This window comes from Pteropus vampyrus, unplaced genomic scaffold (genome assembly GCF_000151845.1).
Source record: "Pteropus vampyrus isolate Shadow unplaced genomic scaffold, Pvam_2.0 Scaffold126, whole genome shotgun sequence".
Classification (NCBI taxonomy): domain Eukaryota; kingdom Metazoa; phylum Chordata; class Mammalia; order Chiroptera; family Pteropodidae; genus Pteropus; species Pteropus vampyrus.
Genome location: NW_011888907.1, coordinates 819,320 through 835,940, shown reverse-complemented (window position 1 = coordinate 835,940; position 16,621 = coordinate 819,320). Strand labels below are relative to the sequence as shown.

The following is a 16,621-nucleotide window of genomic DNA, read 5'->3' as shown; positions in this document are numbered from 1 at the left end:
GTGTAGGGGGCACAGGGCATCTTGGGCAGAGGAGTGGCCTGAGCAAAGACCAAATGGTAGAAATAAATGTCTGTGGGGAGGGACTGTGCATTTTTGTGCATTTTTCTCTTGCAAACATTTGCTCTGCAAGGAAAGAGAAGAAATGCCCTTTTTTGGGAGAAGTGTTCAGGGAAAGTGGTTGTTATCAGTTCAAGGTCAGTTCCAACAAGACCGTGGAGATGGAAAGAGCACTTGTGGAAATGGCGGCGGGGTGCGGGGAGGAAGGTGGCATTTAGGGCTTGCTCATAGAGTCAGAATCCCCCAGGGCCAAGAGAAGGAGCTAGAGGAGGCATGGATGGGAGCAGAGCTAGCTAAGGAGGAGTTAGGGCTGTACAGCCTGCAGCCTTGGCCCAAAGCTGCACTCCCATTACAAGTAAAGCTCTTTCTTAATATTATGCTAACGTTACCCATCTGGCTGAACTGAGCCTGTCATGGCCTTGAACACAGCTTTTCACAGAGTCTCAGATTCAGAAGGACCTGAAAGTTTCGTCTTTACCACATGTTCCATCTCTGTCTTGCTTTTGTTGTTTTGGGGGTACCCCCCGTTTTCCTCTGTGTACCTCCATTGTAGCATAACTATGTTGCATTGAAATGATCTGTTTCTGTCTGTTTACTGCACCAACATTCTTCACTCCTCTGGGACAGGGATTGTGGCATCATGACATGTGGCAGGAGTACAGCATTTCCAGGAGAGGGGGGTTCTGGGGAGAAGTGCCAGGAGGTTGTTGGCAAGATATGGAGACAGTGCGGACGTGCTTCCTATACATGTGTTACTCTTCCTTTTGAGAATTCGGGATCACAGTGCCTCCTCCAGGGCCTCGCACTGACCCGACACTTAGTAGATGGTAGAATGTCTGTTCCGATGAGTGCCGGTAGCAGCGGAGCCCGTGATCACGCAGTTTGTGTCTCTGCTCTCTCTGCAGCGGGAGCCCAGCATTGACCTGCTGGAGGCGTTCGTGGAGCACTGGAAGGGTATCACGCACTACTACATCGAAAGCACAGGTGGGGCCTGGTCTCCCCTGCAGGGAACTGGGAAGAAGGTATGGGCAGAGTCACCATGTAGCTCAGAGGCACGTATGTCCTGGGGAAGGTGACATCTGCTTCCTAGGAGTTCAGAGTGTGGGCTGGCCCTACTCTGACCTTTTGCGAGATGAGGGATGTGAGGTGGGAGTGGGGACAAGGAGGTCGGGGGTCTCACTGGCCTACCCTGCAAGGCAGAGATTGAGCTCCATCGCCTTCAGCTTCCAGCTGGGTACAGCGTCCAGGCCTTCAGTCTTCAAGTGCCTGTATCGGGGGCTTATTGATGAATGGTAAAGAAATTGAACAAATTCCTCCTTTCCCTAAGCCAACTTGGAGGACATTTCCCTTGTAGAGTCAGGGGTAGGAGGAGGACAAAAACATAAAACATGCCTCGGTTCTTCTCCCAGCCTGACACCCCAGAGAGCCAAAGCCTTGAGGTATCTGGGCCCATCAGTCTCGCTCCCTGGGGGCGAAATCTGATTGGCTGCTCTGTAGTCAGTGAGCTGATATTGGCGGATGCACACTGGTTGTTAGGTAACCCTGTGCTGGGTCCTTAGCTTTCACTTCCTGGAGTTCAGACTGGGGTTGAGTCCAGCCTACAGCTTTCCTAAAGACTTTATTTCTAGGCCGAGCTCACCCAAGAAATTAGAAAGTGGCTTTGACTACTCTGAGGGACCCTCTGAACCTTCTGTTAGACAGGGTTCCTCAGTTTTGGCACTGGACATTTGGACTGGCTCGCTCTTTGTTGTGGGGGTGCATTGTATTATATTTAGCAGCAACTCTGGCCTCTACCCACCAGAGGCCAGTAGCTCCCCGTCCTCATTGTGACAACCGTAAATGTTTCTCCAGACATTGCCAAATGTCCCCGGGGTGAGGGGTGCAAAATCGCCCCCAGTTAAGAATGACTGCTTTAGACTGATGATCTCTCTTCTTTTTCAATGAGATATAATTGACATATGACACTATATTAGTTTTCAGTTATACAACATATTGATTCAATATATAGATAGATTGCAAAATAATCACAATAAGTCTAGTTAACAATCACCACATAGTTACAATTTTTTTCTTGTGATGAGAACTTTTAAGATCTACTTCCTTAGCAATTTTTAACTATACAATCCAGTATTATTAACTATACCCACCATGCTGCACATTACCTCCCCAGGCCCGATTTTATAACTGGAAGTTTGTACCTTTAGACTGATTTTAGATCTTGACAGAGAGCCCCAATCCATCAGGAGAGTAGGAAGAGATCCAGAGCTGACCCAAGTCTGCCTGGGGCTTTGCGGGGGCCCAATCCCTTGATTTCCCTACATAGAAGTGGGCAGTCCCTACACCAGAGGTAGGTGGTAGATGATGCAGGTTACCTCACTTAAGAGCCCCGTGTGTTCACGAAAACTAGGGGGTGCTCCAAGGCCTGTCTCAGAGTACTAAAACTTAAAAAAAATTCCTCCACCCACTGCAGCTCTGCCTAAGAAATCCCCACAGGCCACCTTCTCCATCAGGACCTCTACACGGTACAGCAGGTTTGAGTCCAAACACTTGGTCGTGCACAGATTATTTTTTCCTGCTTTTTAAGAAACAGAGTATTGCCTTCTATGAATGTGAAAGGGACAGAAACAGGCTTCAGGAGGTTATCTGTCAGGAAGCTGCTAGAAGACAGCTTCTAAATTATACGACAGACCCTTGAGCCCACAGATTCTCACTCAGGCCCAGAGCTGGCCCGCAGCCCTAGCAAAGATCCTTCTGTAGGCCCCAGGGTTTGGAGAAAAAAATGATGCTCTTCCCTCTGATAAAGCACTGGGGCATGTACACATTCTCAGTTGTATCCTGGGCCTTGTTCTATGTCTTCTGTGTTTTTAAATATGAAGGCATCAACTGTGAACTTCCATTTCCACCAGCCTTTGAAGCAGACTGTTAACCTGGCCTCACTCTAGGTTGCCCTCAGCCGCCCCAGCTCCAGGCCCCACCAGCTTGACCCCATGGAGCCAGAGTGCCATCTTCCCCCCACTCACCCTTTTACCTAAATCTCAGATGAAAACACCCCAGCCAAGAAGACGGACATTCCCTGGCGGCTGAAGCAGATGCTGGACATCCTGGTGTACGAGGAGCGGCAGCAGGCAGCGGGCGAGGCCGGGCCCTGCCTCGAGTACCTGCTGCAGCACAAGATCCTAGAAACCCTGTGCACCCTGGGCAAAGCCGAGGTAGGCTGGGCCTCGGTGCCTCTGGAACCTTCTGTGCAAGCCAGGCCCCTGAGTTCCAGGCTCTTCCACCTGTGTGCTCCTCCTAGTCCTGACACTGGGGCAGGGAGCGTTAGGGGCGATGGAGGGGCAGGGGCACTGGGGCCGGCTGACCTCGCACTCCCCCGATGTCCCCTTGCTTATCTGTTTTAGTGTCTCATTCTCGCTGTCGTTGAGGTTGAGGAAAGGCTCCCTGTCATTCAGTCGGCAGAGATGTGCTGAGGACCAGCCAAGTGCCAGGTTGTGTCCCAACTGCTGGGGACACAGCAGTGATTAAGACGAAGGAGCCTGCATGTAGGGTTTTCAGTTAATGACAAGGTTATGGAGAAAGAGAAAGCAGGACAGGGAGCTGGCAGCGCAGACGAGGCCAGTTTCAGCAGTGGGGAGGAGGCTCACAGCGACGGTGCCCTCTGAGCAGCGAGGAGGGGAGGAATTGCGTGGGGGTGGGGGGCAGTGCTCCAGGTGGGGCCACAGCTTCCTCTCCTGACAGGCATTCTGTTCCCTGACCCGCAGTACCCGCCAGGCATGCGGCAGCAGGTGTTCCAGTTCTTCAGCAAGGTGCTGGCCCAGGTGCAGCACCCCCTCCTGCATTACCTCAATGTCCACAGGCCTGTGCAGGTGAGGGGCCTAAGAGGTGTCTGGGGGTAAAACCTCCTCTCTTCTCTGCCACTCTTGCCTCTCCGTTTCTGTCCTGCTCCCCTTCCAGAAACTTCTCCGGCTTGGTGGGACAGTTCCCGGATCCCTCACAGAAAAGGAGGAGGTGCAGTTCACCACCGTCCTCTGCTCCAAGATCCAGCAGGATCCAGCCCTGCTCACCTACATCCTGGAAGTGAGTGCCTCCTTGGGGAACAGGACGGGAGGGCCCAGACCCAGGGCAAGCCCCTTGGAGGAAGCAGAGGTAGCGTGGGTCACTAGGGAGGCACTCGGGCGACTTCCCCTCCAGCCCCGTGCCGAGGCCCTGATAGCCAGCACATCCTGCACATCCCAAGGGGGCGGCATGGGGAATGGACTCCACCACCACCTGGCCCCATCCAGCCTCCGTTGTAGGGTAAAAAGACTGTCACTAGGAAGAAGGCATCCAGAGAACCCACCGCCCTGCCTCAAGAGCCAGCGAGCCCCCACAACAGGGCTCCCGACAGGGGTTCCTGTGGGGCCTGGGGCTTGACAGCCCCGCTGCCTGCTGAGACTGAGGAGCCTGATGGAGGAATTGGGGAGAGCAACCTGATCACCTCCCTGACTGGCTTGTGCAAGAGCAAGGTGATCGCCACTGAGAAGGCCTGTGCTGGGGTTGGGGGCCGGGTTGCTCAGAGAAGACCTGGGGGCTCAGGTGCATGCCCCTGAAGTTGTACCCCTGTCCCCTAGAAAGGTCGGGTGGCCTTGAAGGCCCAGGAGAACCTGCTGCTCCTGGTGAGCGTGGCTTCCCAGGCAGCCGCCACCTACCTGGTGCAGAGCAGCCCCTGTTGCCCTGTGATCGTTGAGCACCTTTGCCAGCTGTACCAGTCCATGCCCACCCTTCTGGACCCTGCAGACGTTGCTGCTTTGGAAGGTATCAGCTGGAGGTAGGTGCTTGGCCAGGGAAGGCGAGGCTGCATCTTCAGGGGCTGGAAGCCCTGCGTGTCCTCTGGTAGCCAGCTCTTCTTGTTTTCCAGGAGGGATGGGGACCCCTGCTGGCCACCCTTTTCCAGAGGTTACAGCCTGTCCCAAGGGCCTTCTCACCCTCCAGGGAAGCCTCACTTTTGCTTCTGTCCACAGAGCCCCCAGTAAAACTGACCACCTCGCCCCACCCCCCGCCCATGTCCCTGCCCTGCCCCAGAGATTCCGGGGCCTAGGAGGAAGGGCTCAGCTCCTGGAACAGAGCAGAGCAGAGCAGAGGCAGGCCTCACAGCGCCTCCCTCAACCCCCCGCAGGTTACCCAGTGCCCCGTCTGATGAGGCTTCCTTCCCTGGCAAAGAGGCCTTGGCTGCCTTTCTGGGGTGGTTCGATTACTGCGACCAGCTCATCATGGAGGCACACACGGTAAGGAGAGCGTTCCCTGCTTCGCACTGCTCCCTTCGCTGTCTCCACCTCAAGGACTGAGTGGGTCTCCCAGGAGCCAGGCAGAGCCCTGGGTTAGCCGGGACCCTGTCCCTGTTGTCTTGGACGCTGTGCAAAGATAGTTATTTCTCAGCGGAAAACTGTCGCCGAAGGTAAGTATGTTTAAGGCATGCTTTTTGGCGCCCAGGTGTTTGCGGATGCCTTGGCAAAGGCTGTGGCTGAGAAGTTATTTGTGGAGATTCTGCAGCCCCAGCTCCTGCACGTGTAAGTCTGCGTCCAGTCCCCTCAGATGTGGCCATGGTCTGGATCGAGCCACCCACCCCACCTGCCCCATCCTGTCCTTATGGCCAGGGAACTCCTTGAGTAAGTGAGCCTGTGGGCTCCATCAGTTCATGTTGGCCAGGCCTTGTCCCCCAATACACATGGCTCAGAGCTGTTGTGAGCTAGCAAAGGCCTCTGCCCTGGACCCCAGGACCTCAGGATGGATGGGAGTGAGCAGGGAGACACTAGCCAGAGAAGGTAACCAGAAAGGGGTTCTGCCACCCCCACACTCGTCCAGTCTCTGTTTGTCTGGCCTCCCCGCCCCCACCTGGCTCAGTGCTCTCTCCTCATAGGTCCGAGCAGAGCATCCTCACCACCACCGCCTTGCTCACGGCCCTGCTGCGCCAGCTCCGCTCCCCTGCGCTGCTTCGAGAGGCTGTGGCTTTCCTCCTGGGCACGGAGCAGCGGCCTGCAGTCCCTGGGGACAGCCCCTGCACTCTGCGCACTCACCTTGTCAGGCACTGTGACCACCTCTCTGATGAGGTGAGGAGGGAGGGCCCTCAGCAGCACTCGCTGCCATCCCACCCCTGCCAAAGAGATTTCCATTTTCACTAGCTTTCCAGGTGGTTCTGCCTTTGAAACATCGAAACACTCCCCTCAACCCTAAAACAGTGATGCAGCAACTGGTGACTAGACTGCTTTGTCACACAGTCATTTTCCGTGATCACATACTTGTGATGGCACTCTGTATTCTGCTTTTATATTCATTGGGCTTGTTTCAGGCTTACAGCCACTCTGTGAAGTAGCTGAGGCCGATATTCCATTTATCGGACATGGAAACTGAGGCAAAGAGAAGCCAACTGTCATGCCCGATATTGCTCACCGAATTAGTAATGGAACTGGGACCAGCCGGATTTCCGATTCCCATGCCAACACCCATTCACACCTCCCAAAACCTGCCAAGGAGGGGACCCTTTCTAGGGGCACTTCCCCTGTCTGGGTGAACAACTCCTAGGCATAGCCAGAAGCTGGGGCAGGAAGGGACATCCCGCTGGCCCCTTCTTGCCCCAGATCAGCATTGCCACGCTGCGGCTGTTTGAGGAGCTGCTCCAGAAGCCCCATGAGCAAATCATCCACAGTCTGATCCTGTGCCACCTCGAGGGCCGCCTGTATGTGGTCCGGGGCTCACCGGAGCCTGAGAGCTATGAGGACACCCTGTAAGTGAAACCCAGGCCCCACCCCAGCCCTCAGCACCCCCACTCTCACTCTTTCGTTGGTTCATTGGTGTCACGCATGTGTGCCCTGGCCACAGAGACCTGGAGGAGGACCCCTACTTCACAGATGGCCTCCTCAATGCTGGCTTTCAGCCCTCTGCCAAGCACCCCCCAGCCCCTGCCACCAACTCAGATGGCAAAACGGCAGTGACTGAAATTGTCAACAGGTAGGGGGCAGGTCAGCAAGTCTGAGCCACTTGAGTCTTTCTGCCTTTAGCCGTAGCCCTGATGAGGTGCAGGGCAGGAGGTGTTTCCTCTGGGAGGGGGTGGAACAGGGCAGGCAGGGCACCAGGGGAGGCCCGCCACACCGAGGTTTCTGCCTCTCAGCTTCCTCTGCCTCGTGCCTGAGGAAGCCAAGACCTCAGCCTTCCTGGAAGACACTGGATATGACACATATGTCCACGATGCTTACGGACTGGTGAGTGTTGAGGCCTCTGCCAACACCCACTTCTCTCCCCTTAAAGCTGTGAGATTGATAACTCTACCTGTTGCCTCCTTGAGCTCTGCCCAAGATGCTCCTAGCTCTAGCCAAGAGCCCTGAGCCCACCTCCCGTGCGGTCCCCTCTGTGTGCTGACCATGGGCCTCCCCCTAACTCTCTCTCCTGTTTCAGTTCCAGGAGTGCAGCTCCCGAGTTGCCCCCTGGGGCTGGCCCCTGGCACTCACACCCCTGGACCCCCATGAGCCCGAGCGGCCTTTCTTTGAGGGTCACTTCCTCCGAATGCTGTTTGACCGCATGTCCCGCATCTTGGAACAGGTAGCCAATAGGACTGGGCCCAGCCAGAGGGTGCGGGCTCACAGGAGCACCCCAGGTGGGTGCCTTTGGAGTCCTTCAGGAGAGCAGGGCTTGACCACAGGGGTCAAGTCGTATTCGGTTCTTCAGCTCCACACCACCCCCACCCCCCAACTTTCGCCAGGCGAGAAGCCCGGTCTCGCCTCTGCTCCACACGCCCTAACATGTTATGGCCCTCAGCCCCAGGGGATCCATGACACACACACATCACGTGAGTCTCTCACCCCCGCACACGTTCACACTGGCCAGGCGCCTTTCCGGGGGTGTGCAAAAATGCTCACCGCCCCCTGCAACCCTCAGCTTGTCCACCGTGTTCCCTGCAGCCATACAGCCTGAACCTGCAAGTGACCTCAGTCCTGTCTCGGCTCGCCCTCTTCCCCCACCCCCTTATCCACGAGTACCTCCTGGACCCCTACATCAACCTGGCCCCTGGCTGCAGGAGCCTATTCTCTGTGCTCGTCCGGGTAAGGATGCCTGGCCGAGGGTATGTGCCAGTGGTGGGGCAGGGAGGGAGGGGAACAGGACAGGGTGGTCGGGGGCTGCAGGAGTGGGGACCCTTGCCAGCACCAGGGGAAGCACAGATACCACACTGAGATACAGCGGATACAGATACAGCAGAGCCACCCCACTGGAGTGTCCCTGGTCCCTACCTCAGTCTTCTCTTGTTCTTCCTCTAGGTAATTGGGGACTTGATGCAGAGAATTCAGAGGGTACCCCAGTTCCCAGGAAAACTGCTCCTGGTGCGCAAGCAGCTGATGGGTCAGGTCCCTGGGGAGCAGTAAGTAACCGAGGGGAGTGGGTGCCTGGCGAAGAGCCCTGGCTGGGAGGGCGGAATGCTTCAGGGCAGGGAGATGCCAGGCCAGGACGCAGAGGACCCCTTGCTGAGCTCTGTCCTCACTCAGAGGGGGTCTGCTACTGGGTTATGCCTCGGTGACACTGGGACGTCACACTGGGGGCACACCTCATGCCTCCCAGCCATGACCCTGTGCTCTCTCCCTTAGGTTGGACCACCAGACCCTCCTCCAGGGTGTGGTAGTCCTGGAGGAATTCTGCAAGGAGCTGGCTGCCATTGCTTTCGTCAAGTTCCCGCCCCATGGTCCTCACCTGTGCCTCTCTCCGCCTCCGGAAGGGCATGTCTGAGCCAGGAGCATGACGGGAGGGGAGGCTCCTGTCCTCCCCTCTGCCCAGGAGCTGCCTTTTGCCTGGCACAGCCGCCACCACTCTTCTCCCAGGTGGGGGCTTGGCTCCATCTCCTCTGTATCCAGGGACCTCTGCCTCTGGAGGCCTGGGCTTTAGCTCCCAGGATACCTCAGACACCCTTCCTTGTCAGCTACACCAGGCTGGGCTTCAGGAAGTGGGTCTCCAAGGTACCAAAAGCCAAGAAGCAAAAGAGGGGACCTCCCGGGCAGCATGGTATCCTTGAGGCCTTCCCAGGGAAGCTCAGTGATGGCCAAGTGAGCACCTGAACCAAGACTCTCCTGTGTTCTGTGTCTGTCACCTGCTCTACGGGCCATTTGTGGCGTGGGCCAAGACTTGTGACTCAGTTCAAGGGCACAACGCGGAGTGAGCTGATGGCTCCGAGGCCGGTCAGAACCGTAGGTCAGAAAGATGTAGACATGGGAGCCCTGTCACTGTCACCCTAGGTACCATAGATGCCGCTGAAACTTGACCTTTCTTCTTCCTGCTTCCTTGACTTAACCTTTGGGGAAGGGGCAGTAGATGGCAGGGTAGCCCTCTCTGCCTGCCTGGTCTTCCCGGACACTGTTGCAAAATCCCCAACCGTCTCATGGCAAATGGCCAAAGCATGCTCCGCGCCCAGGCGGGGGCAGCTGCTAATGAGAACCTTGATGCAACTGCACTGGGGCGGGAGAGGGCCTGGAGAGCTGGGGCTGGGCGCCAGGCTCCAGCTCCAGCTGGTTTCTCTCTCTGGCGCCTTCTGAACCCGTCTCAGCAGGTCCACGACACCTGGGCAGAGGGACTCAGAGACGGGGGAAGGCCAGGCCCAGTGTTCTCAATGGACTGCTCTTCCAGGGGAGCAAGGGAGCTCAGGGTACAGATGAGGCCAGGATGCCCACCTGACTGCAGGCGCCCAAGGCCTGGCAGAGCGGGACTGGGGCACAGACAGCAATCCTGATGCTCTTCTCCCCGCATGCCCTCGGAGGCTGGGACTGCTACCCCACCCGGCCTGAATCTGTCTCGACCTGCAGGAACACACAGGCGGCGCCAGGCATTACCTCAGCAGGACTGCAGTTGCTGGCTTTGCTCCTGGGCAGGGAGGAGCAGGCCAGAGCCCCTTTCGCTTCCTTTTCCTGCCCATGCCGCTTCTAGGAGCCAGCTGCAGGTTGCCAAGAGGTGACATGAAAGAGGAGCAAACTCAGTGACCTCTACCTCTCCCGCATTCCTCCAAGCTGGGGAGGACTTGAACCGCTGCTCTGAAAGACCGCGTATGTGCGTGCATGTGCGTGTGCGCGTGTGCGTGTGGTGTGAGACGGGAGCAGAGCTCAGTGGGCAAACTGGGTCTGGACTCTTCAATTCAGAAAATGTTCAAGCATCCAGGAATCACAGACACTCCCCGCTTCGATGCACTTTGGCATTCTCACGGTGTCCCCCAGACACCACGGCAATAAATGGTGTGGTTTGCGTGGACACTGCTGCCCTGTCCTTCTCCATCCTTCGTGTCCTTCTGCCCAGGGCTCCACTGCTAATTCGGGCCCATCTTCCTCCCCAGGGAAGACAAATTAAGTTCCTTTTTCAGCACTGGGGTGGAGGGGGTGGGGTGGTGGTAAACAGAGACAGGCTCTGGCAGAGCAAATCTGATGTTCCTCAGCGCTTGCCAGGAACAGCCTCTCCTGGCAACACTGTTTCTGCTCAGCTTGCCCACGACTGAGGGCTGAGTAGCCTCAGAGACACCATGAGGGTGTAGGCCGTCTGGAGCATCTGTATGCAACTTTCATTTTCAGGTGCTTAGGTCATGCGTTGTACAACTACTTTAGTGAACAGTGGGCCTGATAGTTTAAAACTCTCACTCTAAATGTATGTGGAGATCCTCTGAGGGGGTCACCAAAAGTGTGCTAGGGCAGAGCGAGCTGAAGACTCAAGAGGGGTGGTCAATGGTTCTCACCTCAGCGCATGTTAGAATCACTTAGTTGGCTTTTTAAAATACCAACTCCCTGGCCCCATTCTTCACGAGTTAAATTAGTATCTCTAGGGGTGACCCAGAGTTGTTTTTAAAGCTCTCCGGGTGATTCGAATGGGCACCCAGGGTTGAAAACCACTGTAAGCTAAATAATGGGAGCAAAGACCATTGACCATTGGTGTGGATACGGCCCGGTGGGTCCCTAAGACGGAAGTGAACCAGAGTGAAAGGGTTTGGTTTCATTACTGGGAAGATATTTGTCCTCAGAGGGGACAGGATCCCTACCATAGCTACAGAGTCCAGAAAGACAAGATGGTGGCCACGAAAGGCAAAGGTAGGGTAGGAAGTGGCTTGAGGTTACCTTGGTCCTTCATCGCTCAAAAGGGAAGCCCAATCAAGTGTTTTCCGGCTCCAAATCAGAAATCTGGACTTCAGATGCAGTGAGGAGAACACACCATATTTTCTTTGTTCATTTCCTTTGGTTTTCTCTTAAATTTCAATAAAGTTCTTTCTTTAAACAATTTCTACCATGATTCAGCTGGGCTGAGGGAAGATGAAGACAGGGTTTCCATCTGGTTTGGGTTGTGACGTGGGAGGGGTCATTCGCAGAGTTCAAGGAGAAGGAAACCGAGGCAGGGGCAGCTCTTACAGCTCCTCCCCCACCAGGGGCTCCCCCTGGCATTCTCAAGGCTCAAACTTTGAAGGGAGTGTGCTCACTTCCTACCTGGCAAGCAAAATGAAGAGGGCCCCAGAGGGCTGGAGATAGGCTGTGGCGGACAGTGGGAAGCCTGCCTGCCCCCGTCGCCCCATACCCAGCTGGCTGGCCCTTGCAGCATCGGCTTGCTGTCTGGGAAGGCCTGGGTGACTGTTGGTGGGACAAGGGAGGAGCTTCTCTTTCGAGGGCAGTCCTCTCTTCCTGCTCACTTCCCACAGAGACATTTAGGCAGGGAGGCAAAGTAAGCAACACTGGTTTACGCAGCAAAGTCCATTCCCTTGCAGCGACCTCCCCAGCACCCGCTTCATGTTTGAAGTGCCTGAGAATCCAGATTTAGGGCTTTACCAAGGTGGGGCAGGGGGCATGGAAAATGATGAGAAGATGCTGTCTTTGGTCCAGAAAGCTCTAATATCCCCTTAGGAAGCACTGCCTTGAGCTCTGGACTCCTTGCTCGGTTAAAGGCACTGTCCCTTTTGGTGCAATGTAGGGACCTGCTCCACGGTGAAGAGATGGAAGTCCTCATGAGCAGGAGAACTGCCCTGCTGCTAGTGCAACAGGATCCCTGATTGCTAACCTGCCTCCCTCAGAGGGTGGCGAAGCCACCATGGTGGAGGGAGCACAGATTCCCAACTCCTTGCACCGATGGCACCTTCCTATCTGTTGACCGGGACAACAGATGACTCCTGAAGCCTCTGTAAGAGCTGGCTTTGTAGGTCTTCCTCCATCACCTTCCACCAAAAGAAGCTCTCACCCCGAACCTTTGGGGGCTCATTTTGGATACCTGGGTTTCGAAAAGCCACTGTCACCAGCACATTCAGGCAGATGCCATCGGTATGGTCTTTGCCCAGGTGCTGTAGTCCAAGCAACCCCTTGGTCTCCACTGCCAAGTGGTGCAGGGTCAGACATTCCTGTAGCAGCCGCAGGACAGCCATCTTGATGCCACCCCTCTGCTCCATGGGGTTAAAGCCACAGGCAGTGATGGGCAAGTGAGGCATCCCCACCGTGCCCACCAACACCCACACTGTTTGGACACTGGTAAAGGTGGCCACGAGCCGCTGGCAGACCAGACGGCAGGGAAGCTCTTGGGGCAGAACAAGAGGGTGCCTGGCCTGCTTGCAGTACTGGGCAGCCAGCTCCATCAAGTGCAGAATGTCATGGGCCCTCAGAGGAGTGGGCAAGGAGGTTCGTGGGTACCAGCCAGCCTGCAGGGATTCCGCATCTGCCTCCTTGGAAGTCTTGAGAACTCCACCTGGGGGAGGTGTGGGGAACGGGGTGGGGAAAAGGGTCTGTGCTGAGAGAAGTGCTGGGCCTGGCAGAGTCAAAAGCTACCCAACCATTCTAGCCCTGACCCTCAGGCTGGAATCTGCAGATGCCAGACTTGGACCAGCTAGAATAGGAGCTCATCTCATTGGAAGTCATGCTGGGGGAAAGGTGTCAATTGCCCCCTGCCAATGCTGCCACCAGGTGGGCCATACCTGTGGGGCGAGCGAGGAACACGAAGCGGATCCAGGAGGGGCCCCGCTCCTCCACAGACAGCAAAGTCAGAGGCTCACAATGCAGCCCAGCCTCCTCCTTCACCTCCCGCTGCAGTGCCTCCACAATGGTCTCTCCGGGCTCCATTCTCCCCGCGGGTAGGTACCATGACCCATGGCACTCTCTCTTGGCCTCCTGGATTAGCAGCACCTCATCCTGAAGAGAGAAAGGATCCTCACCCCCACACAGCCAGGCAGGAGGCTCCAAAGGAGCAGCACAGCCAGCAACTTTCCCTTGCCCTGGGGCCAGAAATCTCAAACACAGTTGCCTAGTACCCGCTTCCTGGTGGACACTGTCAGACCGTTGAGCTCTCCCAGGGACTGACCCTTGTGTGGATGCCAGATACCCCTCTCTGCAATTCATGCTTTTGCATTCAGACTTCCATCTCAGAAAGAGGGTAAGATTCCTGGGAGCTGCCTCAGGGCCTGGGGATCAGGCCCCACGGTGGGGGTTGCCAAGTTGTCTGCACTGTCTATCACTGTATCTCTCGCTTCCCCTCCTGGTTTACAAACTGCTTGTGGCCTTTTCTCTCACTGGAATCTAGGTTTTGAAACATCCCCCCACCCTATACAACTCCTACCTTTGGCCCTGGCCCCTTCTAGTTGTCGTTACAACAACTTGTACAGGGACCAGCGCCAAAAAGAGCATCACACAGGGGTGAGAAGATCCGGGTGTTAAGTGCAGGTTGCATCATTACTGTCCAAGGGACTCTGGGGAGATCTCTGCAGCCCTGGACAGATCTTTAAGAGGGCACACTCTACAACATTGGGCACTAGCTAGATTCTGGGGAAAGGAAGGAGAATTAAGACAGTCCCCCCACTTTAAGGAACTGAGGCCCAGTATGATAAGATAAACAGGCTCCTGGCCTCAGTTTCCTCCTCTGTACATCGGACAGTCGTAGGGTTGGGCCGCACGAGGCTCATATGTCAGTGTAAGTGCAAGTGCTTTGCAAAACTAGGAAGCGCCACCCACAAAGAAGCGATGGCTGCTGCCGGTAGGTCCTCTGTCCCCACGGGGCTGGCTGCGCGCTCCGTGACCCGGGCAAGGGGCCGGCGGGTGGACGCTCACCTGCTCGTTGAGGCACACGGCCAGCACCACGTAGCAGACGTTCCTCCGCAGCCGCACCGGCGCCGGCGGCTCCCCGGTCGGCTCCGAGTCACAGCTCTGCACGCATAGCCCCCGGCCTTCCAGCACCGCCGCCAGCTCCCCCGCCAGGCCTTCCCAGGCCATCGGGTTCCTTGGGAGGCGGCAGCCGTGTCCCGCAAACCCGCCTAGCCGGGCGGGGTGCGACCCGCGCGGCCCGCGGTGCTTCGTCCCCTCCCCCGCGTACTCGCGCTGGGCATGCTCGCGAACGTGGAAGCTGCGGCCGAGCCCCGGCCGCTGATAGGCTGCTCGTCCCCGCAGCATTCCCGGATTGGCTGGCTGGTCACCGCGGGGCGGGACCAGTCTGTAAGGGGGCCAGGCTCCCTTCCCCGCCGAGCGGACCCCGCCCAGCTTCGGCTTCTGGGTGCTTTGCTCCTGGCTCTTTACCGGCACCTCCAGCCGCCAGCCTTGCTAATTTCTCCAGCGCGCACATGTCCGCACCGGTTCCGATGGTTACGTCATCCGGCCTGCAGGCTGCGGAGCGCCACCGTAGCCAGCGACAGTGGCATCACAACAAACCCAATAACGTCACAGAGGCCCGGGGCCGAGGCTGGGACCCGCTGTCCAGCTTTGGTCATAAACATATCACTTCATTGACCGAAATGATCACTTCCCAAATAACCTCTTTCTTTCACTAAAAATGTACTGAATGTCATTGTAGCAGGGGGAACTTAGCTCTTGCCTTGGAGGAGATTCTGATCAAGTTGGGGAAGTAGACATAGACGATAATAAAAAGTCAGCTCAGGATTATAAACCAAGTGCTAAATGATTGGTTTGGCCAAGGAGGTGTCACAGGTTTCAGAGGAGGGAGGGAGCAGGGCTGGGATGGTCAAGGTGTGGCTGGTGGTGGGAGGAGGGGATTTGGGTCAGAGAGGGGGCCTGGGATCAGCGGACATAGCCCTCATCAGTGTCCTGGCCCCTGCCCACCGCATTTCCCAGTAGTTTCAGGGTCCTCTCCCCTGCAGACTGAGAACTCTGCCAGGGCAGGGGCCGGGTCCTGCTCCTTCATCTCTTGCCCCCACACCCAGCTGGCTCAGCCAACCACATCGAGAGCAGGGTGTGGGTTTTGGAGAGCTCCTGCTTCTCTCCCAGCTTGACCTTTCCTCCTCAGAGCTTCCTTTAACCTCCTCTCAGGACAGGAAGGCAGGGCCAGCTGGAGTGGAACTGTGAAGCCAGCCAAGTCTGGGCTCCTCATCCTCAGTTAGGTCTCCCCTTTCCCTCCTGCTGGCTTTGTGCATCTCCCTTTTGAGGGGACAGTGGTTTGGTGGAACAGACAAAGCATGGACTTGGAACCAGATGCCAGGCCTCTGCTCACTGGCTGGCTCTGTGTTCCTGGATAAGTTGTGGACCTCAGTTTCCTCACATAGAGAGTAGGCTCACAATAGCTGTTCCTTCACAGGGTTGTTGGGAATGTGAGACATGGGAGAAGCTCTGTGATGTCTGCATAGGTCACCACCATCAGGCAGGCCACCAAGCCCCTGGCTGGGCCCTCCTGGCCACAGCATGTGTTGCTACCACACGAAGGCCCACTTTTATGGAATATGCCCTCAGGGCTGCCATGGGCCCAGACTTTACCCTTGGGAATTCCAACCACAGCAGATCAGCCTCCTTAGGCCCTTCTTACACGCTGAACTGACTGTGAGTTCTTCAGAAGCAGGGCCTTGTATTAGGCCATGGGGTCCCCAGTGGTCCCACAGTCCTTTTGGAGGCACTTGATGAATATTGCCATCCCCAGCCCCAGACCCCCCACCTCCCAAACCACTGAACTCACAGGGCTAAGAGTCAGGACCCCAGGACTACAAAGCAGCTTGTCAACACAGGTGCTGTGTGTGTGTGTGTGTGTGTGTGTGTGTGTGTGTGTGTGTGTGTTTACCCCCCAGTTTTCTCATCTGTGAAGTGGGATAACATTGGTCCCAGACTCCTTTCTGCCTCCCAGGGACGATTTGAGAGAGAATGAGGTCATGTCTGGGCAGGGCTCGGAAAGCCTCAGAGGCAGCCTGAGATAAACACCAGACAGCCTGACTGCCTGGAAGTGCAAAGACTGCAACAAACCGTGGCTCCACTCCCCCCATTATCACTCCTCTCCTGTGAAGTGGACCTAATCACCCCTGTGGTGAGAAGCACATGAGGCAACGTGAAAGCCATGAAAGCCGCTTGTAAACTCTGAAGGGCGGCACAGGCAGGGCCCTGGCGGGGGTGGACCAGCCCTTCCGGAGAGCCGAGGGAGACAACAGAAAACACACTTTCTTAAGGCTTTCGGAGGAAGATTGCACACACCAAACTGAGGCAGGAAAGTCCCTGAGACAGACGGGAAAAGTTGAGGCAGGGTCAGGGCCGAGATGGAAACTTCCAGAACCAGAAACAAAGAAAGGTTTCTGTGCACGTGCACCTCCATCCCCAGAAAAGGAAAAGCACTGGCTGGTGGGGGTGGC

At 56.4% G+C, this 16,621-nt stretch overlaps 2 protein-coding genes across 2 annotated transcripts in view; one reads left to right on the top strand and one right to left on the bottom strand.

Moving 5' to 3' along the window:
• Positions 1 to 10,310, top strand: part of FAM160B2 (family with sequence similarity 160 member B2) — a 14,685-nt gene extending 4,375 nt beyond the window's left edge. The window contains exons 2-17 of the mRNA XM_011366674.2: positions 963 to 1,041; positions 3,097 to 3,266; positions 3,816 to 3,920; positions 4,009 to 4,131; positions 4,350 to 4,559; positions 4,665 to 4,861; positions 5,210 to 5,318; positions 5,524 to 5,600; positions 5,951 to 6,140; positions 6,669 to 6,814; positions 6,910 to 7,038; positions 7,199 to 7,289; positions 7,483 to 7,626; positions 7,986 to 8,126; positions 8,340 to 8,440; positions 8,664 to 10,310. Of these exons, the coding sequence (XP_011364976.1) occupies positions 3,147 to 3,266; positions 3,816 to 3,920; positions 4,009 to 4,131; positions 4,350 to 4,559; positions 4,665 to 4,861; positions 5,210 to 5,318; positions 5,524 to 5,600; positions 5,951 to 6,140; positions 6,669 to 6,814; positions 6,910 to 7,038; positions 7,199 to 7,289; positions 7,483 to 7,626; positions 7,986 to 8,126; positions 8,340 to 8,440; positions 8,664 to 8,802 (2,022 nt within the window). The 5' untranslated portion in view covers positions 963 to 1,041; positions 3,097 to 3,146 and the 3' untranslated portion in view covers positions 8,803 to 10,310. The remainder of the gene's footprint in view (positions 1 to 962; positions 1,042 to 3,096; positions 3,267 to 3,815; positions 3,921 to 4,008; positions 4,132 to 4,349; positions 4,560 to 4,664; positions 4,862 to 5,209; positions 5,319 to 5,523; positions 5,601 to 5,950; positions 6,141 to 6,668; positions 6,815 to 6,909; positions 7,039 to 7,198; positions 7,290 to 7,482; positions 7,627 to 7,985; positions 8,127 to 8,339; positions 8,441 to 8,663) is intronic.
• A 466-nt stretch (positions 10,311 to 10,776) lies between these two features.
• Positions 10,777 to 14,388, bottom strand: NUDT18 (nudix hydrolase 18). Its single transcript, XM_011366672.2, has 3 exons — positions 14,115 to 14,388; positions 12,989 to 13,202; positions 10,777 to 12,762 (listed from the first exon to the last, which is right to left on the bottom strand). Exons 1-3 carry the CDS (start codon positions 14,274 to 14,276, stop codon positions 12,167 to 12,169), a joined length of 972 nt encoding a protein of 323 aa, XP_011364974.1. The 5' UTR covers positions 14,277 to 14,388; the 3' UTR covers positions 10,777 to 12,166.
• Between the last annotated feature and the right edge of the window lie 2,233 nt (positions 14,389 to 16,621).